Source organism: Vipera berus (genome assembly GCF_964194415.1).
Source record: "Vipera berus genome assembly, chromosome: 13".
Lineage (NCBI taxonomy): Eukaryota > Metazoa > Chordata > Lepidosauria > Squamata > Viperidae > Vipera > Vipera berus.
In genome coordinates this window covers 8,043,665-8,071,529 of record NC_138216.1, presented here as the reverse complement: position 1 = coordinate 8,071,529, position 27,865 = coordinate 8,043,665, and the positions used below count along the sequence as shown (strand labels likewise).

At 44.1% G+C, this 27,865-nt stretch overlaps 1 protein-coding gene across 2 annotated transcripts; it reads left to right on the top strand.

Annotated features, from left to right (window-relative positions):
* Positions 1-3,431: 3,431 nt before the first annotated feature.
* Positions 3,432-25,628, top strand: ATP6V0C (ATPase H+ transporting V0 subunit c). Of its 2 annotated transcripts, XR_014027790.1 has the most exons (5): positions 3,432-4,042; positions 17,920-18,103; positions 21,953-22,876; positions 25,062-25,242; positions 25,357-25,628. XR_014027790.1 is itself a non-coding variant. In XM_081338237.1 (3 exons), exons 1-3 carry the CDS (start codon positions 3,964-3,966, stop codon positions 22,158-22,160), a joined length of 471 nt encoding a protein of 156 aa, XP_081194363.1. In that variant the 5' UTR covers positions 3,432-3,963; the 3' UTR covers positions 22,161-22,900. The 2 variants fall into 2 exon arrangements, 1 of the variants encoding a protein (XP_081194363.1); XM_081338237.1 differs by lacking the exons at positions 25,062-25,242; positions 25,357-25,628 and having other exon boundaries at positions 21,953-22,900.
* Positions 25,629-27,865: the final 2,237 nt, after the last annotated feature.

Genomic DNA, 27,865 nt, shown 5'->3' with positions numbered 1-27,865 from the left:
GCAAGGAAAGCACCTCTTCCAGTTTTATGGTAAAGTAAAACCAATCCACAAAACAGGCAGTGTGAAGGCTGAGATGCTAAGAACCAAATCTGAAATGCAAGCCACCAAGGGGCAGCTTAATGCAATGCAATGATGCAAATTGGTGTTTCTTGGCCAATTTATTGAAGAGGCGTGGACTTCAACTCCCAGAATTCCCCAGCCAGCATGCTATTATAAGAGCAGACCCGTGCATTTTATAGGACCTGAGCCACATCTGGTGTTTAGGTTGTCCCTGTCCGTCATGCAAGGATTGCTTATATTTTGAAAGTAACTTTTTTATTATTGTTAATGTTCATGCCTACATACCTTCACAGCATTACAATAGTCCCAATTTTTGATGTGACCTCTGGAGAAAATTAATTGCCCGTCCTTGTGTAAGAGGCATGGATTTTAATTCCCAGACTTCCCTAGCCAGGCTGCTTTAATATTTGTGGACTTCAGTTCCCAGAATTCCCTAGTAGTCAGTATGCTTTAACACATATAGACTTTAGTTTCCAGAATTCTCTGGCCATCCCGCTTTTCAGACAGTCGTCTTCAATCCCCCCCCCAATATGCTGGCTGGGAAATTCGCGGAGTTGAAGTCTACCCCTCTTTAAGTCACTAAGGTTGATCGATGCAGACTTGAAGCGGCACAATTCTGAAACAATCGCTATCACATTTGGGGAGCCATCAGATTTTAGCAAGGAGAGTACAAATTCAATTTTTTTGCTGTTGTTTATTGATCATCTGGATGTCTGCAATCCTCATGCTGATGTACTCATGCAGTGGCAGACTTTTCTATTTTTTGACCTATAACTTGCCTGTTCTGTCAACAGTCCCTCTATAGTAACCCACCACATAGGAACAGACAACATGCTCCTGGTGTGTTATTTTCTTAAACCTCTGTTTTTATTTACACATGCCCAGGTTTATCGGCTTTGAAACTGCATCAAGCTCCCCCAGGCTGCTTCCAGCTAGCCAACTTTATCTTCCTTTACACAGATTTTTGACTGTACAACATAAAGCCCAAGCAGTCAGGCTGGGAACCAAACGCCATTGCTGTAAGAAATAGTAGCGTGCTTATGATTATGTTCTAGCAAAATTTAAAAATACACAGCACAGATGTAAAATCAAATGAGATAAAAGTACTAACCCAACAAGGAGTCTCTATAATAAAAGTTTAACTCTGTGACAGGCGTATATATTCAAAAAGATAACTGGTGGGTGGTCATATAAATTTAATTTGTAATAATGCTTTATATAAGGGTTAACAGAATTCACGGGGAGGCTGGATTTGGGTCTCTTGTGGCTGCGCAATGATTCCAAACTGATGACACATTTAATCCCACCTTTCCCCTCAGCCTCTTCTCCTACAGTTGATAGGTTTTTTGATGTAAGAAATGATAGTTACCTGTCATCGAGATTCATTAATCACATCTCCTTCTCAAGTCATTAAGAAAGAATAGAATAGAATAGAATAGAATAGAATAGAATAGAATAGAATAGAATAGAATAGAATAGAATAGAATAGAATAGAATAGAATAGAATAGAACAGAATAGAATAGAAGCTGGAAGGGACCTTGGAGGTCTTCTATCTAGTCCAGCCCCCTGCTCAAGCAGGAGAACCTACACCATCTCAGACAAGTTACTGTCTAGCCTCTTCTTGAAAATCTCCAGTGATGAAGCGCCCACGATTTCTGGTGGCAAGCTGTTCCACTGGTTGATTGTCCTCGCTCTCAGGACGTTTCTCCTTAATTCCAGGTTGCTTCTCTCCATCAGTTTCCAACCATTGTTTCTCATCTTTCCCTCTGGTGCTTTGGTGAACAACCTGGTCCCCTCTGCCTTGTGGCAGCCCCTCAGATACTGGAACACTGCTATCATGTCTCCCCCTATTTCTTCTTTTCACCTAGAAGAAAATTGTATCTTATTATTTGGTGCAGTTGGATGAACATTCTGATTGCAACCTAATATTTCTTAACCGCCCATCTTTCTTGGAGAGGGGCCCTGGGTGGTGTACAGTATCATCAATAAAATTAAACATTAAAATCAGAATAGAAGTCATACTCCAACACCTTTTTCAGATGAAGGCCAATCCAGGGTTCACGGAGGAAGAGGACTTGACCTTCGTCCTAACTTTTTCTCAATGTACATTCATTCAGAAGGATGTACAGGTAGTCCTCAACTTATGACCACAACAGGAACTGATATTTCAGTCGTTAATGATGTGGCTGTTATGCAAGTTATCATGTGCTGGGACTCAGTGTTACAACTACTTCTATCATGGTTATTAAGTGAATCTGACATCCCCAACTGCTTTTGTCAGAAGCCAGCTGGGAGATTGCAAATTATGATTAACAACTACAAGACACCCCAACCGTCATACATGCAATTTAGTCGCAAGCATCTGATTTGCGACATGTGACTATGGAGCGGGGGGGGGGGGCAACATGCTTGTACCTGAAGAATGGGGTCATAAGTCACTTTTTCCGAGGCCATCATAAATTCAAACCATCGTTAAAAACAGACATAAATCAAGGACATTTTTTGATACGCTACATTTATTTAAAGACTCAAGATACCACGTTTTACGACCTTCGCTCTTTCCGCCGTGATCTGAAAACCTATTTATTTGAACAGGCCGGCCTGGTTTAAGGGTTTGGGGTATTTTTAATTATTTATTGTTAGGGCTTAATTAATTTAATCTTACTTTTAACTTTTGTATGTAGTGTTTTATTGCCCTGTACACCGCCCTGAGTGAGGTATAGAAATTCAAATAAATAAATAAATAAATAAATAAATAAATAAATAAATAAATAAATAAATAAATAAATAAAATAGAACTGCAGTCTGTTCTGGAAGTATTTTAGAGCTTCGCATTTTCTTGCATTGCTCATTTGGAAATATAATGAAGCAAAGCCACCCAATGTTTCTGACCCAGTAAATGGCTTTTAACTTTTTAAATCAATCTTTTCCTAACCCGATGCTCAGGCTGGGAAGTTCTGGGAACTGCAGCCCAAATAACATCTGGAAGGTAACAGGATTCCAGGAAGGTGGGGGTTTTTTTGTTTTGTTTTTTTGCAGAATCTCCCTCCTGTACTTGCTGCAAGAGAAATAAATGATATAAATCCCGATTAAATCCCGATTGATATATCCGGATTAACCAGGCACCTTTCCCCAAAAAACCATAAAAAAAAACCTCAGAAAAGAGGACGGGCCTTCTCTCACTAGCCCCGCCCCTTATGCTAATCAGCGCTGAATCATCTTGGGGGGGAAAAAAAAAATCCCCAAACGCGCTGAGGCTAGATCCCGACCGGCCTTGACGGGGCGAAACCACCCATGTAGCGAAAGGGGAGCCGGGAACGCCAAGGAGCGTCCCCCGACATTCCGCTCGCCATTCCAGCCCTCAGACGACAGCGCCATAACATTGATTTCCTTCCTCTGTAATGATGCAGTGTAGGGGCGGGGGGGGAAAAAAATCACCACCACCTGCGTTCCCCGTTTCCCATCGACGTGTTCCCCCTCGCCTCGCTTGGTATATCCCGTGTTTCCAAAAAAAAAAAAAAAAGAGAGAGAGAGAGAAAGAGAGAGAAAGCCGAGAAGCGAAAAAGGAGGAGGGAGAGGAGCAGGAGGGGGCGGAGCCAGGAGCGAGCCACGTGACGCAGGGCTCCGCCGCCATTTTGTTCTGCGGCGGCTGGGTATTTAGAGCCAGCGCGGGCGCAGCGGAGGACCGTCCACGCAAGACCGCCGTCGTCGTCGTCTCGAAACCCCCCCGCCGCCGCCCCCCCCGCGCCATCTTACCTCGTTCCCAGGCGGCGCAGCGAGGGCGGAGGAGAAGCTGAAGTAGAAGCCGCCGCCCCCAAGCCCCTCAGCTGCCCGAATTCCGCAGCAGCCGCCGGCGTCGTCGTCGCCTCCCTCCTCTTCCTCGCCCCTCAGCCGGTCCCGCCATGAGTACTGCTCCGGCCGGCCCCGAGTACTCCTCCTTCTTCGCCGTCATGGGCGCCTCGGCCGCCATGATCTTCAGCGGTGAGGCCCGCGGGGGGGGGGAGGGAGGGGGGAAGGGAGGAAACCTCTTAAGGGGGGGGTCTGTTGCCATGGGGATGGCGCCCCCCGCCCCTCCCTCTCTCCTCTCTCTCTCTCTTCCCCCCCCTTTTTCTTCCCCCCCCCTCCAGCCCAGGCCTGCCTTTACACGACCCACCAGCTCTTTGAATTGGGGAGGGGGTCTCCAAAGCAGGGCGGGAGGGGGGGGTCGTGTGGACGGGATACCCCCGGGGGTGGGGAAGGGTATCACTTTTGGGGAAAGGGCAGAGATGGTGGCTGGGCTGAGCGAAGAAGCCTCCTTTTCTTTTCTTTTTTTCTTGCCTGCGGGTGGCAGCCTGCCAGGCTGGGGAAGATGGGAGCTGGAGTCCGCTGCCCCGCTGAGAAAGACTGCTTTGATCTTTTCTTTTCTTTTTTTTTGAGACTCCCGTCTTTTTTTATTATTTTTATTTTTATTTTAATTCCGTTTATATCCCGCCCTTCTCCGAAGACTCAGGGCGGCTTACAATCTAAGAAGCACAAATCAATGTGCTTAGCGATAGCCTTCATTCTATGTCTATGCCTGCTTGTTAGGGCTTTCACACACACCCCTTAAGCGGCATTATTACAAAGTCAGCTTAATTGCCCCCAACAATCTGGGTCCTCATTTTACCTACCTGGGAAGGATGGAAGGCTGAGTCAACCTTGAGCCTGGTGGGACTCGAACCTGCACTAATTGCAGGCAGCTGGTGTTACTTAAGGAGGCATTAGCCCACTGCTCCACCAAGGCTCTTTACTCTTCCTCTCCCTCCCTCTCCATCTCTCTCCCTCTCCCTTCCTTCCTTCCTTCCTCCCTCCCCCCCAAATAAAGAGTTGGATTGTGCCGTGGTCGGGAATGCCACCCCCGTCCTGGTGGTGGTGGTGGTGAGGTTGGCGCATTGGGAAGGGCAGCGGTGGCAGAGATGTCGTCTCCTCTGGCTGCTGCTGCCTGGAAGCCCCACCCTGCTAGAAGGATCCAGTAGATTCATCCCCCCCACCCACCCCTGCCCTGGCGTTGGAAGCCCCCCACCCCAGCCCTCCCCCTGGGGAATTTGGTGCCTTGGGCTTGGAGGGCGGATGTGCGTGGGTGCCCTTCACGTTGATCTCTTTTAAGAAGCTTTTCACTCCAGTGCCGCCGTGCCAGCAGCATCTGTGTTACATCTGCCTGCTTTTCTCCAGTGTGAAAAGAGGAAAGGGGGGGGTCTGTCTTTTGTGCCAGCCTGCTTTCCCCCTCCCATCATTTAAAAGCCTCTTCTGGCTCAAGTGGCTGCGGAGATGTTCCTACCCAAGTAAAGGGTGGAACCCCCAGTCTGGCTGGAGCCAGACAAGGCCTGCCTGCTGCTTCTCTTATGCCATCCTTCCTGCCTTCTGGTTTTGGTCTGGGGGAGGGGCTGCTTTGGGGAGGGTCCTTTGCTCTTATCTGGGAGGTGGAAGAAAAAGGAGATAGGCAGGTTGCTTGGGAAAGGCAAATGGGGGTGACGTCATAACACCAGCTGATGGAGGAACCCTGTCCCGGCCATATGACTGTGGGGAGGGGGGAGAGAGAAAAAGAGGGAGCTTTAGAAGCCTCGGCTGCTTCCCCACATGCTTGAATTCAGCGAAGCTTGCAATGCACCCTGACCCTCTGGAGCATTCTTGTCCCGTGCCTGTCACCTGGTTTTCCGTGATCTTTGGAAGGCTCAGCGAGGCTTGATAAACTGGTTTCCAAATTAAGGAGGAGCTGCAAAGAATAGGATTTTCCTTGCAGTATCTCCTTCGTTCATTGCCAGCTTAACTACTGAAGGCTGGCTTCTCAGAACTGACTGACACAGCCCAAAGTAGGCCAGGCTTGTGACATCTATCCCTACTCCACAAGAGTGGCCTGTAACTGAAGCTTGCGCATATTGGAAGAATACTGTGAAATTCTTGATTTTGTGGCTGCTTGATTAAAGAAGAGCCCGAAGTGGCTGATTTAATGAAACTAATGGCCTTGCTGCTGCAGCCTCACTTGATTCTGTGTTTATGCTCACTTCACTGTAGAGAACTGGGGCTTGTCCAGAATTGGGACCCGGAGACACATCTTTGACCTTTTATCTTTTTTAGGGTGATAACAGTGCTGCAGATGTCAGTACAGAAGTTAAATTTCCTTGAAGCCCGATTAAAATAAGCCTTTCCAGTCTTGTCAACATCCAGATGTGTTAGGATAACATTACAATTGCCTGCCATGTTATAACACTGATTGGTGGATACTATTTTAAACTATTGCTCCAGGTTAAAAACAAAACTCGCCAGCTGGCTTTACCTACCCTGCTAAGCCAGTTTAACCTTGGCTATATTAAACCAGAATTGACTGTGTTGATGTACAGTACCGTGCTAAGCTCAAACCACATTGTGACTGTCAGCATTAATACAAAATTCAAGCACTTTCCTTAAAATGAATACGCTTATATTTACAAAAATGCCAATTTTATTTTAAATAAAATTCAGTTGATAGCATCTTGGGAGAATCTCTTTCCCTGAAAAGCTTAATGTGCATGAGAATCATCCTTGAATATCATTTTTTTTATTTCTCTTTCTTCTGTTAAGGGTGTTGTAAGGATAAATTAGTTATGAGAGTGGCTAGCCTGAGGCATCCCTGTGTTCATTGTGACTGAATGGAAATGAGAGCTGCCCTGATTGAAGGCAGGCAGTCTTTTGTGTTGGCCACTGCTGTTCAAACCAGCTTAATTGATTTTCTTGTAGCCCTAGAAAAAGGAATGACCAAGGGTGAAAAAAAAGCAAGCTTTAAGCTCCAGATCTATTTATGCCACGCAACGTCTTTAAGCCCCTTTGCTGCCTTTTTAATGCAACTGAATAGCTAACAGAAATACTTTGCAAAGCAGTAAAGGCATCAGGTTGACCTTTGCAGTTTATGGATCCTCTTTAATGAGTTGATAGCAGCAGCTTGCATCCTTGAACTGAAACCATTGGGCCTGCTGCCCCAAGGCAACAGGCTCCTCATACTGATGCCACTTCTAAAGACTAGAACATCTGTCTACTACTTGGCTCTGGTGCTGCCCCTCCACCCTCAGAAAATCCCCAATGCAGACATAGCTAAATTCTAAATACTTTTTGATTTATTTATTTTTTTACTGCAGCGTAAGGTGGACTTTATCCACGGAGATAGTTGTATGCATATGATATAAAGCAGGGGGTCCCCAACCCCCGGTCCGTGGGCCATGGCATGCCAGCAACCGGTCCGCACAAGCAAGCAAAGCCCCATGCGTGGGATGCAGGCAGCACACAAAACCATGCATTCTCCAGTCCGTAGAAAAACCTATCTCCACGGAACCGGACCCTGGTGCCCAAAAGGTTGGGGACCTCTGATATAAAGCACAACGGAATAGAGCTAGTCCTCGACTTATGACCACAATTGAGCCAAACATTTCTATTATGTTAATTGTCAAGTGAATTTTCACCCTTTTTACAACCTTTCTTGCCACCGTGAAAGAGAATCACTGCAGTTAAGTTAGTAACACGGTTGTTAAGTGAATCCGGCTTCCCCGTTGAATTTGCTTGTTCGAAGGTTGCAAAAGGTGATCGCACGACCCCGTGATACTGCAGGTATCATAAATGAGTCAGTTGTCCAAATTGTGATCGTGTAACCGCGGGGATGCTGTAACAACCGTAAGGTTGAAAAATGGTCATAAGTCACTTTTTTCAGCACTGTTGTGACTTCGAATAGTCACTAAACGAACTGTGGTAAGTCGAGGACTGCCGGTAGTTCATCGTATCTACTGTTGCAAGCTTTTTCTGATGCAACTTGTGTTGGGCAACTCTTAGTGCATCCCTGTTGCCTAGTGCTTTCTTCAATGAAATGTTGGATGCTTTGCTTGCAGCAGGCCAGAAGCTAATCTGCTTGTGGCAGGCATCCCAATTGGAGAATCCTGAGGTGTGAATAACATAGGTAGGAATGTCATTGAGTGCTGCCTTGGAGGGCCATAAGGAAGAGAGAAGGTGGTTGTCTATTACAGGTCTTAATGACTCAAGACTAGCTGGCTGCTAGCAGATCCAAGTCTTGTTCCGTGCAAGCAGGCTGGATGCAGAAATCGTGTTGTATAAACACCCTCATCTTGGTTCCATACACGCTAATTGCTGATGATAGTAAACATCTCATAGAAACCATTCTAGCTACCGCTGGCTAATCTTGCGATGGCTAATTGCTTCGCTTGGTGACCTTCAGGTGATTGACACTGCAGTGGAGATTGATCTGTAACCTCAAGGGATAATGTGATATTCCCCCCCCCCCTTTTGTTAGTTATAGCACGGATGGTCAAACGCCACTGAGTGATGCTCTTACTTAATTTTTCCATGCAACATGGCTAACTAAAATGTTTCTCATTGCAGAAAGAAACGGTGACAAATTTCCAAGGAGTAACATGGCCGTATCCCCATCACGTTTCCTACTTTTGCTTCGAATGGTTCCTGCAGTGGCCCGACAATTGAAATTATATATCATCTTAGATCAGGGGTGGAAGTCCACAGGTCTTAAAGTTGCCAAGTTTGAAGGCCCCTGTGCTTAGCCATAGACGGTGTGTTTGGTTTCACCTTTGTTGCATGAACCCAATAAGCATTTTGGTTTACAAATCATGATTGGTGACAGAACAGTATAAAACATTGGCAGTTTTGCAGAGTGGGGAAATTGGGAGTCACAGATTTGGTGGGCCCGTCTCATAGGAACAAGAATGGACTTGAAATGGATCCTTTGGTTTTAATTGTGATTTGCTTATTTTAGGGCTCATATTAGAATTTTCGTCTCTCTCTCAAAATAGTGATTGTGTCATCGGCGTTAGCAGTTATGATTAAAGTGACTTTCTGTGCAGAAGAGCAGTTTGGAAAGTACATGTGCCTGGGTCAATTCATATGCCCTGGAATCATCTCTTAGCTAGCATGGTGGCTTGTCTTTCTGCTTTATAAAGTTGTATATTGCGAAGCTAGACTCATCTAGGATTTTGACCTTGTGATTATCTTGGTGATTTATTAGTGCCATTTCTGTTTGTGAATTGCCGAAGAAAGCTAGTACAGTATTTTCCATTTCGGATTGTATGTCAGCTTATCAATAAATTGCCTAGATCTGCATCTTAGATCTGGCTCAGGAATTCTGGGAATTGAAGTCCACGAGTCATAAGAGAGCCAAGGTTGCCTACCCCTGCATTAGGCCATCATGTGGTTTACTTCATGGGGATTCTATGCCTGTATCTAGCCAGGGATATGTTAGTTAAAGAAATTGCATGAATTCAGCCAGCTATGGTTCATTCCACAAACCTTGTTTAGAAGAATTATGCCTTAAGGGAATGTATGACCCTTTCTGAGTTAAAAAAAATGCCTAGTTTAACTGAAGACTGTCAACATTTCTTCAGAATGATAGCTTAGAAACAGGTAGGTGTGGGGAGATGGTTGATGAAACCTGCTGGATGATTTGCAGATTATTCATATCAAATTGTTCTCTAAGAATCTCTTGGAATCCAGTGGCTGAGAAACTGGGTGAAACTTAGTAGAACTTATTCTATTGAATACATTTTTATTCAAATAAATGCCTCTGCTGCAAACCATGCTGACATGATTGTTGTTTTGTTTAAAGTACCATTGTTTGGGGGGGGAAAGCTGCCAAGAACAAACAACGCTGTTGGTGCTTTTTCCTTTTAGGACTAAGATGTGTTTATTAAGCAGCATTCTGTGATCCCAAAAATTATTCTAAAGAGTTTTAAATTGTATATTTGACAAAAAAAAATACTGTGCTACAAGAAGCAAAAAAAATATTCCTGGAAGTATGGGTTGGGTGTTAACCCTTCTCCCCCAGCAGCCTGCAGTTCTAGTTAGTATTGTGGGTAGTCTGGGTGTGGGGTACAATCACAAAGTGCAGGAATTCTGCATTTTAGCAGATAAAAAACGGTCTCTGTAGTTGAGCCAATTTCCTTTTTTCAGCTGTGCAATCCTATGCGGGACAATTTGCATCAGAGGGAAATTCAGTCAAGATTTCCTTTCAGACTGATATTTTGGAACGAAGCTCAAGAAAACAGTTTAAGCAAGCATGGCTTAACATCATACGTGAAGCATATCATTGACTATAAATAGTCACTGTTTGAGTGTTCCCACGGAGTTCAGAGGGAGAGTGGAAGCAAGGATTCCAATGAGTCTTCTGACATCTTAAAATATTTATATATTTAACTTTTTACTCTCTCAGATTTATTAGTTTTGAAGGCGAGTTTAAAATAGGATTGCACTGTACTTGATACAAGAAATTGCTCCGCGCTATCACCATAAGGAGTGTTACTATAAGGAGTGGTACTGTTTCTTAATACTCTGTGTATCAGCATAGCTTGCTTATTGCGCAACCTGCACGAGTTCCATTGTCTTATGTTTTCCCAATGAGTGTCCTACAAACCTGATGGAAATATCCTGGCAGCGTCTGAGCAAGAACATACTGACTAAACTACTAGATCACGGAAAAGAATAATGTATAAACCATGATTCATTTTCATATCTGAAATAAGCCATATTGTCTTTGATTTTTGTCACTGTTAAGCAGAGTCACTATAATGGCTGAAACTCTTCTCCACATCTTTCATGCTTGTCAGCCATACTAATAAAACCAGTATTGTTCCAATAACAGATAGCATTGTGCTATATTGTGGTGTGTTTTTTTTAAAAAAAGTTACATTTTGTGTAACGACTCAACTGCTGAGGTTGGGCATATGGCCAAAACGTTCTTATGATTTGGAATACATTCTTCACTAAAACACAAACACTGTCTGCACCAGCTAAATATATACCACTGTTCAGCCATATATGAAATATTTGCCCCAGTTCTTCATCTCTTAATTGGGTAGGAATAAAGGCTACCATATGGGCTTGATGGCATTATAAGGATATACCATATATCTCTGCAAGATTGTTGGCTTTATCACACTTTCCAGTTTCCTATCCTGAATGAATTGGATCTTAAGGTGCTTCCTATTTATATAAGGGAACAGTTGATTTCTGTATTTAGACCCCATTTATCATTCCCTGCTAATAAGTTTGCAGGAAAAAAAAGTCATTAAGGAAATTGGTTTCTTTTTTGCACCCACAGGAGGAGAGTGGAAAACCAAGCCAATGGATGCCTGCTGTTATTTTAAAGAGCCAAGTGGCAGTTTATTTAGTTAAAACGTTTGTTGAGTTCAGAATTTGGACCTGATATCATCAAGAGATTGATAATTGCAAGAAAGTTGGAATAAAAAGTTGAACTATCCTAGTTTTATGAATTAATGGCTCTTTTTGAAAGAATGTTACGTATGTTTTCTTTGAGGTTCGGTTGAGACTAACTCAAGTTTGCTGTGATTTTGAGAGGAGAGACAAAGTTTCAATAAAATGTGATACCAAAAACTTGGAAACTATCAATTTACAAAGAGCCTTAGGTTTAGCTAGCATGAAGTATAAACATTTTTCTTCTTTGGAAAGAAATTGCTACTTTGGATTTGAAATCCTAGATGGAATTGATGGTTTGTCATTATAATGGAAGATTGGACCAAAATGATTTCAGATAAATCGAGATTTATTTTTAAACCACCAATATTTAAAAGGAGTGTCATTTAAAAATCTTCATTGCAACGACTACGTCAGCATTTTGATGTTGTATTCCTGCTTTATATTACTTTCTGTGGAACTTTTTCGTTCTATTTTTCTTGAGTACAATAGTAAAAATATGAAAATCTTAAGCACCAGTTTTCAAATAATCAGTTTATTCCCCTTTCTTAAATTTCTGCTCACGCCAGTTTAGAGAGAGGAACATTTTGAAATTCTGCCTTAGCTGGTGGAATAGTATGCAAAGCTAGACCACAATTGATTTGATCGACAATTATATATCCTGTCTAAAGTAGCACTTACTTTATATGCAAATTGAAACAGTACTGGTACAGTACATACAGTACTGTATGGCAACATTTGGAAAAGTTACTGATTCACCCGTTGCAAAGAATAAAAATAGATATTTATGTAATTTCCCCTCTTTAAAAAGAAGGCAGGCTGGTTAGAATTGGAACAGAATGAATAAATGCAGCTAGGGATTGGGTACGTGTTGTCCTTTCCCGTGGGGTTGAGGAATCAGGTGTGCGCCTAAGGCAGGGGTCTTCAAACGTGGGCCTTTTTATGACGTGGACTTCACCTCCAATGCTGGCTGAGGAATTCTGGGAGTTGAAGCCCACAAGTCATCAAAGGGCCAAGTTTGAAGACCCCTGGCCTAAGGTATCCATTCTTAAACCTGCCTGTGGCTTTCTCATTCACAGTCTGCTTATGTGACAACTTGGCTAGAAATTGCTTTTTTGCATGCCGCCTTGTACCGTTGAAGAAGAACAGGCTTGGCTGTGTCAGGTTTCCTATGAAAGTAAATAGACCTCCCTTGGATACTCTCTCTCCCTATCCATAATTGTTGTTGTTGTTAGCTGCGAAGTCATGTCTGACCCATCGTGACCCTATGGACAACATTCCTCCAAGCCTTCCTGTCCTCTACCATCTGCTGGAGTCCATTTAAGCTCATGCTTACTGCTTCAGTGACTCCATCCAGCCACCTCTTTCTCTGTCGTCCCCTTCTCTTGCCCTCCATCTTTCCCAGCATGAGGCTCTTCTCCAGTGAGTCCTTCCTTCTCATGAGGTGGCCAAAGTATCTGAGTTTCCACTTCAGGATCTGGCCTTCTAAAGAGCAGTCAGGGTTGATCTCCTCTAGGACTGACCGGTTTGATCGCCTTGCAGTCCAGGGGACTCGCAGGAGTCTTCTCCAGCACCAGAGTTCAAAGGCCTCAATTCTTTGGCGCTTGGCCTTTCTTATGGTCCAGCTTTCACTGCCATACATTGCAACTGGGAAGACCATAGCCTTGACTATACGCACTTTTGTTGACAGGGTGATGTCTCTGCTTTTTAGTGTGCTGTCCATAATAGCATTGTTGATAACCCTGTAAAAGAAGTTTTAAGAGAAACGTTAAACACGGAGTCTTGTTGAACAACCTTTAGCTGTTGCTAAACTAGGAGATACTAACTTCTTAAGTTAGCCTGTGAAAGCTCTACAGGTAGCACAAACTTGACCTCCGCTGGAATATCACTCTAGTCTGGTGGCTTGTCTTAAAAGATTTGAGATCTTGCCCTTTTGGACTTCCTGGGAAATCATGGTTCCCTCAGTCAGATTGCAGCTTGCTGGAGCTGGTTTTCTTTCATGCTTTGAAAGCGTGGTACGTGATGAATCTTGACCAACTTCCAAAATTGATTTTGGCTCTTACCAATTCACCAAGAGGAAGTCTTTATTTATTTTTCCTCTGTATTTATTATTCATATTGCTAAGCAGGCCACAAGTCTGGCAGGTGCCTACCTAACCAGTGCTGCTTTGCATCTGAAATTGGGAAGTGGAAACTAAGTTGTGCTGCTATCAGGTTTTCATATATTTGTCAAATAAATGCTTGAAGGCAGCTAAAATCTTTTGACTTTTCTTTGGTCTACTAGTCACTGCAATTGGCCTTTAGTAGGAGTGGTCAGTATGCGCTTGTCCTACGATTTTAAAAAAATGAATATAAAACTACTCCCTTTGTACCAAGATCTGTCATGGCACAGTGGTTACAATGCAGTATTTCAGGCTGGCACTGCCCACTGCCAGGAGTTCGATCCTGACCAGCTCAAGGTTGACTCGACCTTTCATCCTTCAGGTCAATAAAATGAAGACCTAGATTGTTGGGGACAAGAATGCTGACTCTGTAAACCGCTTAGAGAGGGCTGAAAAGCACTGTGAAGCGGTATATAAGTCTAAGTGCTATTGCTGGGTCCATCTAGCAAAGCAAATAATCCTGAACATCCAGTTGGTTGACTTTCACTATCACGGAGATTTAAATGCAAGTAGTTGATAGACCCATCTCTAGTTCCTCATGCTTAAAGAGGGCTTGCCCACTGTACAGCAGTGTGAATTTGTGATATGGAAGAACATTTCATTCCCAGGATAAAAAGGCAAAATTCTGCCCGGGCATATTAAAACTTTTGGAGTGGCCACATGTTTTTTTAAAAAAAGAATTCATGTTTTGTGTTTATCCCGCTGTAATCAACCAAATCTTAGTGGCCAAATAAACAATTGGATTGTTTCACGTGCCTTAAAAAATAGTTTTTAAGAATGTTGTCAAGCTGTATAGGTAACCGTTCGGTTTCTCACTACAGTTGTGCAAGGATTTGCAAGCTTCATTTAGGACTTAAAACAGAATGCTCCTTTGTGCGTTATATCAAATGTCTTGGACTTTGCTTTTTACTGGTTGATGTCCAGAGATAAGTTTTTAGTCGGGATTAAGGTAGATATATTCCATCTCTTATAAGCTGGGTGTAATAATCACCAGTGAAGTTAGATCTCAGTTCCCCAGGATGATGCCCTCAATATATTTCCTACAGTGTCCATTGAAAAGGGAGGATGAAGTGGCAGTACCAGCCTCTAGTGCCATTTTTATTTGGAGGAATCCTTGAAGATCTTGCATGTGCCCGAGTCGTTCACAGGAGATGAAAACTCTGACCTTTTACCCGTTAAAGTATCTTGTGAAAGACGGACACAGGAGATTTCCTTGGAAGTCTCAGTTGGATAAAAGTGATCAGTTTTTAGTCTGTACACCCAACTATTCGCTTAGCATTTAATCTAAGCAAGGCACCATCAGATGGATATCCCTATTGTAGTTCCTCAGGTAGCACCTATCAAAATTATTTGTGTATGCTTGATGGAGACTCAGTTAAGCTGGAAATGTAGTTCTTACTCTCAGTTCGGAATTGAAAAGGGGTACAGGTTGAGTTCCATGTGATGCTCAGAGAAACAAGGCGACAGTCTCAACTGTCCAGTATCTTTTGTAGACATGGACCTGGTTGTAGCAATTACAGCTGATTTATTTGAGCAGCTACATAGCCAAAGAAGAACTGGAGTAGCAAGTGTATGTCACCTGCTGGGCAAACAGGTGTTGTTGTTGTTAGCTGCGAAGTCGTGTCCAACCCATTGCGACCCCATGGACAACCTTCCTCCAGGCCTTCCTCTCCTCCACCATCTTCTGGAGTCCGTTTAGGCTCACGCCTACTGTTTCAGTAACTCCGTCCAGCCACCTCATTCTCTGTCGTCCCATTCTTCTCTTGCCCTCAATCTTTCCCAGCATGAGGCTCTTCTCCAGTGAGTCCTTCCTTCTCATTAGGTGGCCAAAGTATTGGAGTTTCAACTTCAGGATCTGGCCTTCTAAAGAGCAGTCAGGGCAAACAGGTAAGAGACTCCTAACTTGCTTGTTGCAAAGCCTCAGGTGATAATCGGGCCTGAGACGGCCTGCAGGCGTCAAAAGCAAAAGGCAGTGAATGATCAACCCTGTATTTAGCATTGTGCCTAGCAAATGTCTGTGTGTTGATTACCTGCTGTAACACAGCCTCTACACACATTGGCACCGCAGCTTCAAGAATCGAAACCATATCCAAATGGCTGGGAGTTTGGGACATTGTAGCATGGGACATACCTGGGGGGGAAAAGAGGGGGCGAAATATCTTTTGGTATTAGCACATCTTTGTACTTCAGCACTTCTTTAGTATGCGAAAGCAGAAATGAAACCATCACCTTGACCAGTGAACCAGTCTGCAAATGCAGTCTCTCAAAAAAGAGGCCCCCACAGTAATTTCCGAGCCGTTTCCAGAATAGCTGTATTAGAAGCAAGTTTGCTCGAAAGGCCTTTTCTGATGGGGGCTTTGATTTTACCAATAGTAGCCCTGTCCTAGGAAGCTGGAAGGTGTAAACATACTCATGGCTAAGTCGAGGATTAGCTCAGGATTAGAGACATTAATAAAAGCCGAACCACAGAAAAGCTGACGGTCTTAGAACTTTGCTACTCTCAGCTGGGAGAACTTTGCTCTTTTCTGGGACTGTTTACACAGAAGAGCAGAAGAAGATAAGCCACGTTCCTGCAACACATTTCTAGAAAAGAAGCATGTCTCTGCTTTCAGTCTGGTTCCTGTAGTACACAGCCTCAACTTTGGAGAAGCTGCAGTATACCTAGTTAGTGGACTAAGAGTGTAGAAGAACCCAGACAGGACTCTCTTCTCCCCCTCCCCCAAAGATGGAGAGTAAATAGCTTATTTCTAATTTCTAACGATGGTCCTAGAATGCTTACAAGCAAAATGCCCTGGGTGGGGCAGGGTGTCCCGTAGCCTCTCGTGGCAAAGGATGCAGCTCATTTGTGTTATTGTCTTTCGTGAGAACTTCACAAGAAATGGGTGGAGGAGACAAAGCGGCACACACAACAGTTCTACCTCTTCTGATCTTCTTGTTTGTGATTGCCCTGTTCTAACCTCAAAACTGAAACCGGCATTTTGAGAGCCACAGTTGAAGGATGGTATTAGATCACACGCTTTTTCTTTTAATGTGCCGTGGTGGCGGAAAGGGGTTAGAATGCAGTATTGCAGGCTAACTCTGCTCACCGCCAGGAGTTCGATTCTCACCGGTTTGAGGTTGACTCAAGCCTCCCATCCTTCCAAGGTCGGTAAAATGAGGATCCAGATTGGGGGGGCAATATGCTGACTCTGCAAACTGCTTAGAGAGGGCTGTAAAGAACTGTGAAGAGGTATATAAGTCTAATTGCTATTGCAGAAACGTTGTGGATGAGGTTGGGAGACACAAGAACCCACTGTGGCTTGTGCTTGGGTAGACTTGTGACTCATTGAAGGTGGAGAAAACAAGCTCGGCGAGTTGAGTTGGTTATCTAAGCCGGCAAATTTCTGCATCTTTCCCACGTAACGACATTGATTTTCCCCTTTTTTTGTTTTGGAAAAAGAAAGGGAGAGTTTGATCTCATAACGTGTGTTGAAATTATGCTGTTGCTCAGTGAATGAAGCAGGGGCAGGATCATTTTTTTGCAGCCCCCAACCAGAATTTCTAAAAAGTATAGTAATGTGGGTTTCTTGTCTTTTGGGAAATGGGATGTAAGTGCTATGTAAAATATATACTTAATATCATTTCAAAAGAAATTCCTAACATAAAAATTGAAGGAAGGAAGGAAGGAATGAAATTTTAAGCATAGATTTGTATATATAAATGACCTGACATGGTTTTACAAAAGGGACACGGTGGAGAAGCTCTTTCCTGAGCAGATTCCTTAGTGTTTGATTAGAGCAGGGGTCTTCGAACTTGGCCCTTTGATGACTTGTGGACCTCAACTCCCAGAATTCCTCAGCCAGGTGCCTGGCTGAGGAATTCTGGGAGTTGAAGTCCACAAGTCATCAAAGGGCCAAGTTCGAAGACCCCTGTTGTAAGGCCTATCTTTAAAAAGCTGCTAACCGTTGATGAAGTGTGAATATTAGCACATCCATGTGAGCAAAACCTAAACTGCATTCTATCTTTTCCGTGTCTCCTCCCGCCCTGCCTTGCCTTACCCAGTTTTTAAGTCAGACAATTGGGATTGGTGTACAGGTTGAACTTGGCATTGGGCAACGAATGTGCCAGCTTTGCAATTCCAGCTAAATCTCTTTCAAGTTTGCGAACGTCTAAGCTTGCTTTGTGAGCTCTCTGTGGCTCCCTGTTGCATTCTTGGTGGGTTGCTGGCTGAGGAATTCTGGAAGTTCAACTCCACAAGTCATCAAAGGGCCAGGTTTGAAGACCCCTGGCCTAAGGTATCCATTCTTAAACCTGCTTGTGGCTTTCTCATTCACAGTCTGCTTATGTGACAACCTGGCTAGAAATTTAATTCTGGAAGTTCAAGTCCACAAGTCATAAAAGGGCCAGGTTTGAAGACCCCCTAGATTAGAGGTTTAGTCTCTACGTCGCATTACAAGTTGGGCATGTGGTAGGACTCACCTGTGTCTTTTTCCCTCTCTTGCAGCCTTGGGGGCCGCTTACGGCACAGCAAAGAGCGGCACAGGTATTGCTGCCATGTCGGTCATGCGGCCAGAACTGATCATGAAGTCCATCATCCCAGTGGTCATGGCGGGTATCATAGCCATCTATGGCTTGGTAGTGGCAGTCCTGATTGCCAGCTCTCTCGTGCATGACATCTCGCTATTCAAGTAAGTTGCTCGGAGAAGCAGGGCTGCAAGAGGTTCTGACTCTCGATGGAAAAAGCATCCAGCTGGTTTCCATTCTCTGCTCTAGGAGAAAGGAAACGCTGACCGGAAGGAGCAGGGTACAGAATCAACACTTCTCAGGCCTTTGGTGTTTTGCCTTTGGAGAGGAGCAGCTCCTTGAGAAAATTATTATTATTTATTATTTATTAAATTTTTATACCGCCCTTCTCCTGAAGGACTCAGGGCGGTGTACAGGGCAATAAATATCAGAATATAAATACAAAAGTTAAAAGAAGTTAAAAGAATTAAATAATCATGCCCAATGATTAAAACTATGTTAAAATTAGATCCAACCCTAAACCCATCAAACCAGGCCAGATTGTTCAAATAAATAAGTTTTTAAATGACATGCCGGACGCAAGTGCTTCTCAGCCTTTTAAGTCATGTGGACTTCCAGCTGCCAGAATGCCGCAGCCAGCTTTGCTTTGCTTTCCTGGCTGGGGAATTCTGGGAATTGGAAGTCCACACGAGTTAAAAGCTGTCAAGATTGAGAAACGCTGCAGTACGCAGAATTTATTTTATTTACAGTATTTAGTTAGTTATATTAGCACTGTTTACTTTGGAACTTGGTACCCGTAAAGATTTTTTTTTTTAAAAAAAATGGAACAAAAAACAGGCGGAGCTTCTGGACCTTTGTCAGTGCTACAGCATTTGATAAAAGACTTATGATTTCAGTTGTGTCTCTATAAAATAGAGGAGGATAAAAAAATTCTGGTACATTCTCCAGAGTTTCCAAAAACGGTGATCAAAGTGTAATGTTCAGTGTGATGAAAAAGAGTATTCTCTGTATGAGGGACAATCATTTTTTAAAAAAAAAAATCCAGTGTAAATTTAAATTGTAATTGTCCTGGCCCTGCCAACCACTTGGAATGGACATTGTGCCAATAATGAGCCAACCATCCAGGGGAAAAAAAAATCTGCCTCTTTTCTGTAGTGCACCAGGCATACCTGCCTTGACTAAATCCAGCTTTGGAATCATACAGCCCGGGCAGTGTCTTGCCATAATTGGCTCAGTTCTAGGCAGAAAGCCCACGTTCCGCGATAGAAAACCTACGGATCTCCAGACCCCATACTAAAAGGCAACTTGACATAGCCCCAGTCGTGTCCAGTAATGGGATCTTCCAGGAGGCAATCCACATCTGGAAGCTTGTAGATTCCCAATGCTATTCGTTTACGACTGTTCAAGGACACACACACAAAAAGTCCTCGCACATATGACAGTTGCATCACCCCAACGGCATGCGATCAACCAGCATGTATTTTCGGTGGTTGCAATGTGCTGGGATCATGTGATTGCCATGTGTGACCTCCCCGGGCAGCTTCGGATCAGCATAGTCAGTGGGGGAAATCAGATGTGCTTAACAACTGCGGTGATTCGCTCAATCATAACAAAAGGGGTAAAATCAGGTGCGACTGAAATTCTAGTCCCAATTAGATAACCTTTATTGTCATTTTTTTTTTTACTGTGGACACAACGGCACACGTTAAAAATGAAATTTAGTTGCTCTCAAAGTGTACACATACGCAACACGCATTTAAACATACTTTATACAACATGTATAGACCTACACCCTTACATATAAGTAACATGAATATTAATCACTGTCCATCTTGAATCCATAATGGAAGGAGGAACCTTGAGAGTTCACCAGGTTAATACTGCAGGTACTGTGTATAAAATACTATAATTGTGGTTATAAGTCGAGGGCTCCCAGTACAGCGTTGGGTGTTGTGTTCTTAAAATTGTGCAACATGACAAACAAAGGGTCCATCCCCCTAGAACAGACATGTCAAACACAAGGCCCGGGGGCCAGATCCGGCCCGCGAAGTGGTTTCATGTGGCCCTCAAAGCCATCCTGGAAACAGTGAGGGAACAGCCCCGACTGCCTTGGCCCTGGCCCAGAGACCCCCCTCCTGCCAGAGACCCTCAGATCTGTCCCGCTCCTGTCCAGGCCCCCATAGGCACGCTTGATGCGAACGATGTAGAGCTGGCCATGCCCACCCATATGCACTCCAGCTGCACCCACTCAGTATGCCGCGTCCACTCTGGCCCCCCGAGGGCAACCACAATGCTGATGTGGCCCTCAATGAAATTGAGTTTGACACCCCTGCCCTAGAAAGACTTTTTGTCAACTTTTAGGATATCATTTGAGACCTGAAGTGTTAGCAGGCCCAGCATTAGGGATCCAAAACTTGGATTTATTTCCAGAACTGACTTTTGACTTGAGTCTGACTTGCTTCTTTCATTCATGAAGCAAAATCCTATTGGATAACTGATATCCAATACAACACTTCAGCTTTTAATTATTCAGAGATGCTTAATTGAAACATGTTGGTAAACTAATCCTCTTGCTGCTACATGAGACATGCCCAGAAGTTTCCAGGTGTGCTTAAAATGGGCTGAAACACAATCAGATTTAAATTTTCATGAGTGGCTGTAGTTGACTAGGGGAACCCACTCATGCCTGTCCCTTCGGGAATAACTTGCTTTCTGTAGCTTTCAGTCTCTTTTCTAGAGGTCAGGGAAAAAATAAGATTAATTAGAAAGGTTGAGAAAAAACAAACATGGGGGCAAGACCGGATGGGTGGTAGCGTCATTGGAGGAAAGCTTAAGAGCAGCTTGCCGTGAACTTGAAGGAACAAAATGTTTTATTCCTGACAATTGAGACTTGGCCAATGGTATAAAACTCGCCAGATTTGAATATGGGATAGCAATAGCACTTAGACTTATATACCGCTTCACGGTGCTTTACAGCCCTCTCTAAGTGGTTTACAGAGCCAGCGTATTGCCCCCCCAAAATCCGGGTCCTCATTTTACTGACCTGGGAAGGAGGGAAGGCTGAGTCAACCTTGAGCTGGTTAGAATTGAACTGCTGAGAGTTGGCAGAATTATCCTGCCATACTTCATCCTAACCACTGTGCCACTGTGGCTCCAGATGCCATTGCCATTCCTGTTGCCTTGGGAAGAGCCCAGCAGAGGACCCCCCTCCCCAATATTTATTTATTTGCTTCACATTTTTCAACCTCCCTTAGATACAAAACCATCATGTGCCTCGTGTTAGTTCACGACATACTTTCTTTGTAAGCCTAATGGTGGCTTCTTTGACAAACCACTGAGTGGCACTGTAGGAACTGTGTTTGCGTACAGAGGTTCAGGTCCAAGTACACCTCTTTTACCAGGAGCAAATCCAAAGCAGCAACGAATTGGCAACTAGTTTGCAGAGGAACTGATAAGTAAATGCAGTGACATAAAAGTCAGCAGAGAGTCCTAACATTTATGAGATGTGTCCTGCTGTGCCAATCTCTGAAATGAGATTTCCTTCGTCGTTTGCTCTTTTCAGGGGTTTTGAATAAGTCTGTCAAGTCTTCCTCTTGCCGTGTAATTCTTCCTCATCGGAAACCCTGCACCAGCACATCTTTCGTACTCTGGCTTCTACTTGAGCACAGTTACATAAGATGTGAGGTGCTTTTCATTACCAGCACTCTTGTCACAGGAGAGTAAACAACACGAGCCCGCTCTGCGGGGCGGTTTTAGGCTGGCCTCGGTGAAAGCAACCCAGCTTTTAGAAAAAGCCGTTCCGAGCTGGATCCTTTTTTTTTTCCCCAGCAGGATCTTCTGCGGCTGGACGCTGCTTTCCCAAGGTCTTGTTGCAGAGCGCAGGCCTGGAGGGAGTTAAAACTTCCAGAGAGGAAGTCAGATTCTTTCACTTCTCCTGCAGAAAAACAGGCTTCCCTGATTTGAAGCCGGTTATTTCCAACGTGCCATTCAGCTTGTCTTCTCTTCCGTTACAGGAGCTTCCTTCAGCTGGGCGCAGGACTGAGCGTAGGCCTCAGCGGTTTGGCTGCCGGCTTCGCCATTGGCATTGTGGGCGACGCGGGTGTCCGGGGGACGGCACAGCAGCCGAGGTTATTTGTGGGCATGATCCTGATCTTGATCTTCGCCGAAGTCTTGGGGCTGTACGGCCTCATCGTTGGCCTTATCCTTTCCACAAAAGGGTAATCGCCGCAGAGTGTCGATGGAAAACAAAGAAAAAAAAACTAAGTTCCAGAATTTGGAGAGAGAGAGAGGGGAAAAAACAACAAAAAAAGGTCTCTCCACAAATGTGTACAGTTGTCATCAGTTTTTGGTAGTTGATCTCTTGTAAATGCGCAATGTATGTGACTTGTCTGTCCTCTGTGTACTTCAACACGAAAAGCAAGAGGGCCTGCCGCAAGCCTTTTCCGCAAGGCCTGGGGGAAGTGCCTCCGCTCTTTCCCATCCATTTTTGCCATTAGAGCCCTTTATGTATAAATATAAACTAGGTAACGTTCCCCTCCCTCCATTGGATGTTTTATTTATAAGACTTGACATGTTCGTACATAATGGAACAAGAGTTTTCAATTTTCCATGCTCTTCTCTCTCTACACCCACCCACCCCCCCCACACACGCCCCCACATATATATAGATATATATATATATATTAATCTCATGCATAGATAGATTACTACACTGTGGGGTTAACTGTAAGTGCAGAGAAATCCTTGGATGTAATTTGATTCTCAATGATTGCTGTCGTGTCCTGGTATCGGAGTGTGAGGCCGTTTGTGTTTATACAGATAACAGCAAAAAAAAAAAAAAAAGCGACACTCCTGTGTTCCCAAGTAGTGAAAACTGTATGCTCTGGCATCAAAACGTCGTGCAGCCAATGTTGGATTTTGCAGTAATACGTTTCCAGGTAATAAAAAAAATTCCTCCACTATATTGTTGGTCGCGCAGTGTGTCTTGTTGTGAGTTGTCTCGAGAGGTGGGTTCTCCAAACCCTGATGCCATCCAGCACAGCCAACCTTCCCCCTCCCCTTCCCTCCTGTCCTTGTGAATGCCTGGACCTTACTAATAAAAGGGGGGGGGGAGGAGAGGAGAGAAGTCCAGCTTTTATGAACCAGGTCAGTCAGAAATCTCAGAGCTGGGGAACCTTAGTTTTAGCCTTGGGCCATTAATGGATTGTGTCATTTCAGCCCACTGGGTTAATTTGGAGTCGGTGGTATTGAACAAACCCAGCAATTGGAGTAAATCCTTAGTATGGCTAACTGGGTTCTGAAAAATCAAACTAGGAAAGGAAAAGCTCACGAAGGCTAGCTTCCACAGCCTCTTCCAATACTTTTAATCTGGGTTCCTCGGTGCTCTCTGAGCTTGGTGGTTTTCTTGCAGATGTTTCATTGCCCAACAAGGTAACATCAGGGCTAGAAGGGAGTGGAGTAGGCTCTGTATTTATATACAAGTGACGTGTACTGTCAATGTCAGTACAGGTAGGGCAAGCCAGTTGCATATAGAGGGTTGGGTCTGAACCCATGAAGTCTAATTTGGAAAACGGGGTGGGGGGTGGGTTGAATTACAAGGGGGGGAAAATGCCTCTCCTTCTAAGCACACACTTAGTTCAGTGCCAAGAACAGTGTGGAGAATACGGTATTTTGCTTCTCTTCCCCCTTTTGCTTACTGCAACAAAAATAAATCAGATCTGGTTTTCTTTCTGCATACCTGTGCAGGAATTTTTCTGGTGGACGGACGAGGTGGAAGGAGGTGTGGAGATCCTTCAGGAAAAAAAATGTAGGGCTTCATAAGGCTTATATAAGTCCGTTGGGTATAGTGGTGAAGGCACCAGGTTAGAAAGCAGGAGACTGTGAATTCTAGTACTGCCTTAGGCAGGCATGAACGCTGACTGGATGACTTGGGGCCAATCACCAGGTGGTGGTGAGTTCCCCTGTAAGGCTAGCCAGGCAGCCCACAAAGGAGGAATCGAGTCTCTGCATTATGTATATCCTTGGTATTCCCTTGGATTTTCAGGTCACGGACAACCCAGTGACTCATTCACGGTTTCCCCTCAGCTTTGCAAGCTTCACAGATGGAAATATAGATTGAGCGCCCTCCTCCACTGGCCAAAGGAACACTTTTGGGGCGATGGGGACTGCAGCTGATTATGTATTCCTTCATCCCGTTTCTGCCCTGCCCTGCCCATCTTAGTCACTCTTCGTCTTTGTTCATTTAAGAAAAAGGCAGGGGCAGAGGGATCTGCAGGACACACGCACACAAAAAAGCTCTGAACGAATCTCCCGGTTTTGATTTTACACCAGAGTATGTCTGCTGCAGAGTTGAGTCAGCCCTGCAGAGAAGAAGCAGGGGAGGGAAGGAGAAAGGGGAACAAAGCAGCAGCAAGGAATAAAACCTCATCCACGAGGCCACCCAATTGCTTGGGTAGAACACTTAAAATACAAGTTTTTTCTCCTGGATAGTTGTTGGTCTTTTTAACTCCCTGGTCTTTCAGGGAATTAAATCCCAGATCCACAATTCACAACATTTACCTATGCAGGGAAACAGGACATATTCTAACGCATTTCTTCCGCGTTCCCCACTGCCTGCAAAGTATTTTAGGCTAGGAAGGATGTGTCAAGCGATAAGTCAGCCTTGCTTTCATACAGCCTTCTGCTCCACTCCTCTGTCTCTTGACCTAGTTCCGTGTTGTGATGTGGCTTTTGCGGAAGTGGGGTGTGTTTTCCAACTTTCGCTCATTCTAGGATGTACATTCTTGGTCTGGGATGTGAGACAGCCCGCCCCCCCCCCCCCAGGCCGGGGCAAAAAAAGACAAAAACGAATCAACCTTATCAGTAGACAGACATCCAGAGCTGTTCCTTGTTGCTCAATGATTCACTTGGGCCTCGTGACTTGGAGTCAGGCCAAAAGTCAGGCTTGTAGTGATCTCTTGATCTGCCTGTCCTAGCCGGAAAGAAGGGAAGGAAGGGAAGGATGCATTTGCAAACAGGCTGGGTGGATTAGCGTAAAGCAAAGAGCAACCCTGCACTTTTAACTTTGGGAAAATAAGAATCCTGAGGCAGAGAGATTTTATCCCCTTTCTGCTTTCCTTCCAGCGTCACTTGGCCCAAGTATGTTTTCTCTGAAGATGGCGAGTCTGAAGCAAAACAGTTAACGATAATTAACCTTAGCCAGCAGCAAACCGTCTGGGTCATTATCCCAACAACCTTTTCAAGCAAATCTGAGAAGGGTTCTGGGGATTTTCCTGTTTGCTTTGCAAGAAACGGAGATGGGCTGGTATGGTTTCATTTCCCTCAAAGTGCTGGTTTGAAGCAAAAGGGGGGGGGGGAAGGAAGGAAAATGTTGCCACGAGGCTCCAAACCCAATTAGCATGCTGCTTGGTTTTTGCAGCTTCTCCCTGAGTCAGTCGTGGCTCCTGTCCTTGCTGCCTTCGTCACAAGGATGTCAGAAGCTTTGATTAATATGCTGGTCTACGGTTGGGGAACCCTTTGAGGATGGAGACTGCGCTCTTCTTCGCAAGCAACCCAGAACGATTGTTTTTGCTGGTCCTTTCAAGCTGCTGCAGTGGGGAACTCTGGCATGTATTATTATTCTGTTAGGTGCCCTTGATGCTTCCTGGTGGTTTTCTCATTCAACCCCCCCCCTTGCAAAATCTGTCTTGGGGTGGAGCTGCCTGACATTAAAATGGACATATGGTCCTGGAAAATAAATTAAGGTGGTGTTAAACCCCCACACGGCTGCGTGTTCTCTCTCTCTCCCTTTCTCTCCCAAATGTAAGTCTAGTCTCATACCGCTAAATTGATTTATCCACGTTTCATGTTTTACTTCTGCATTATCTCTTCTACGTTTATCCACCACGGGGAGGGAAGAAGTGAAATGGATAGGTGTACTTCAAACAGGGTTTTTTGGGTTCTCCGGGCTGTGCAGGCACTTACTAGACTCAGTCACCATGAAACAACACAAAACAAGATAATTTCATGTAGTTAACATGCCACACTCATACACCGAGTGTTATAAATGCCCACATTTAGATCCAGAGATACTTGGACTGAATTCATCCTTCCTATTAAGAAATACTGCAGTCTCACTAATGTTGGGTTAGTATGATGTGTGAACACGTCTGTAAAGATTTAGTGTTCTCTGTGAATCAAGACATGATATATGATGTATAAAACAGCATCTCTTTAAAAAAACATTTTCAGTACCTTTTCTGCACTGTAATTGCTAGGAATAGATTCTTAACAGAAACGTTCATCTTGCATATTAACGGTCTTCAAAAGAATGACAGTAAAAGCAGCACAATCTATTTCTACACATGCACGTTGCATAATGTATTACACATTACAGGATTCCAAATTAAAAGAAGTTATACAGTTTAGAAGGAACTCAAAAAACAATTTACCACTGCCATTTTTGTACTTCATTACGATTTCAGCCACTGAGGATCCAATTGATTGCCAGGGGGTAGAAATGCAACCGATAACTTACATGCCTACGTAAAATGTTTTTATGGATTTTTAAATTACAGCTTAAAATCTAACCAATATTATTGGGAAGGAAATGGATGACGCATACATTGTCTAAGTAAGGATGTGAACAAATTGATAAGACTTGCGGACCGGGACAAGATGCAAAGATCATCAGAAGCATGTTGGCTTTTGACATTCATTGTCTTTGAACCAGTTCCTAATTGTTCTTCCACTTTTTCACCCATCTCAAGGATTGGACAGCACGAAGGCAGATGACCACAACCATAAGCACTTATGCCCATGGGCCCCACTGAAAGCAAAAAAACCCCCAACAGCTTTTCTTATGAGTGTATTTTATTAAAACATAACCTGGCCCCCATCCAAAGCTGAACATCATCAGTAAAAAAGAACAAGCTATGTTAGCATCACATATTTAACCTGGTTCCTAGATTAACCCATTAACCTAGGACAGGGGTGTCCAACCTTGGCAACTTTTAAGACCTGTGGACTTCAACTCCCAGAATTCCCTGGTCAGCACAAAAATGCCCTGCTTGGGTGTCTATGGAGATTTTCAAAAACAAAATCCCGCAAAATGACGCAATACATCAAAAAGCGTAATGACAAAAAATGACGGGGAAGTATTTAAAGAAAAAACCAGACCACAAAATAGCCCCAAAGGTAACCCACAAAAACCTCTGTCCTAGGTTAATGGGAACCAGGTTAAATATGTGATACGAACATAGCTTGTTCTCTTACTGGTGATGATCAGCTTTGGATGGGGGCCAGGTTATAATCCCAAAAACGATGGGAAAGCCTTGAATAAAAACACAGAATGCAGGTAGTCCTCAACTTACGCCCATAATTGAGCTCAAAATTTCCCTGGCTAAGTGAGACAGCTGTTAAGTGAATTTTGCCTCATTTTACAACCTTTCTTGCCACAGTTGTTAAGTGAATCACTGCAGTTGTTAAGTTAGTAACACGGTTGTTAAATGAATCTGGCTTCCCCATTGACTTTGCTTGCCAGAAGGTCGCAAAAGGGGATCGCATGACCCCCCCCAGGACACTGCAAACGTCATAAGTATGAGTCAAGTTTCTAGGGACCTGCTGAATGTAAATCAGATGATCGTGAGGATGCCGCAACGGCCATAAGTGTGAAAAACGGTCCTTAGTCCCTTTTTCCCCCAGTGTCCTTGTAACTTTGAACAATCACTAAACGGGCGGCTGTAAGTCGAGGACTACCTGTAACCCAACACGTGAAACAGACACGCCCCAACACGCACATGCGCAAAATCATTGAAAACCCATTATAATCTCCTGAAGAGGTTCCCCTCGCAAGGCCACCGTGTTGCAGGCTCTACACCAGGGGTCTTCAAACTTGGCCCTTTTATGACTTGTGGACTTCAACTCCCAGAATTCCTCAGCCAGCTTTG

Bases quoted from the DNA above. Each gene is read 5' to 3' on its own strand.
- ATP6V0C (XM_081338237.1), top strand. From the start codon at position 3,964: ATGAGTACTGCTCCGGCCGGCCCCGAGTACTCCTCCTTCTTCGCCGTC. The intron at 4,043-17,919 runs GTGAGGCCCGCG...CCTCTCTTGCAG, and splicing joins GGCCGCCATGATCTTCAGCG to CCTTGGGGGCCGCTTACGGC. The intron at 18,104-21,952 runs GTAAGTTGCTCG...CTTCCGTTACAG, and splicing joins CATGACATCTCGCTATTCAA to GAGCTTCCTTCAGCTGGGCG.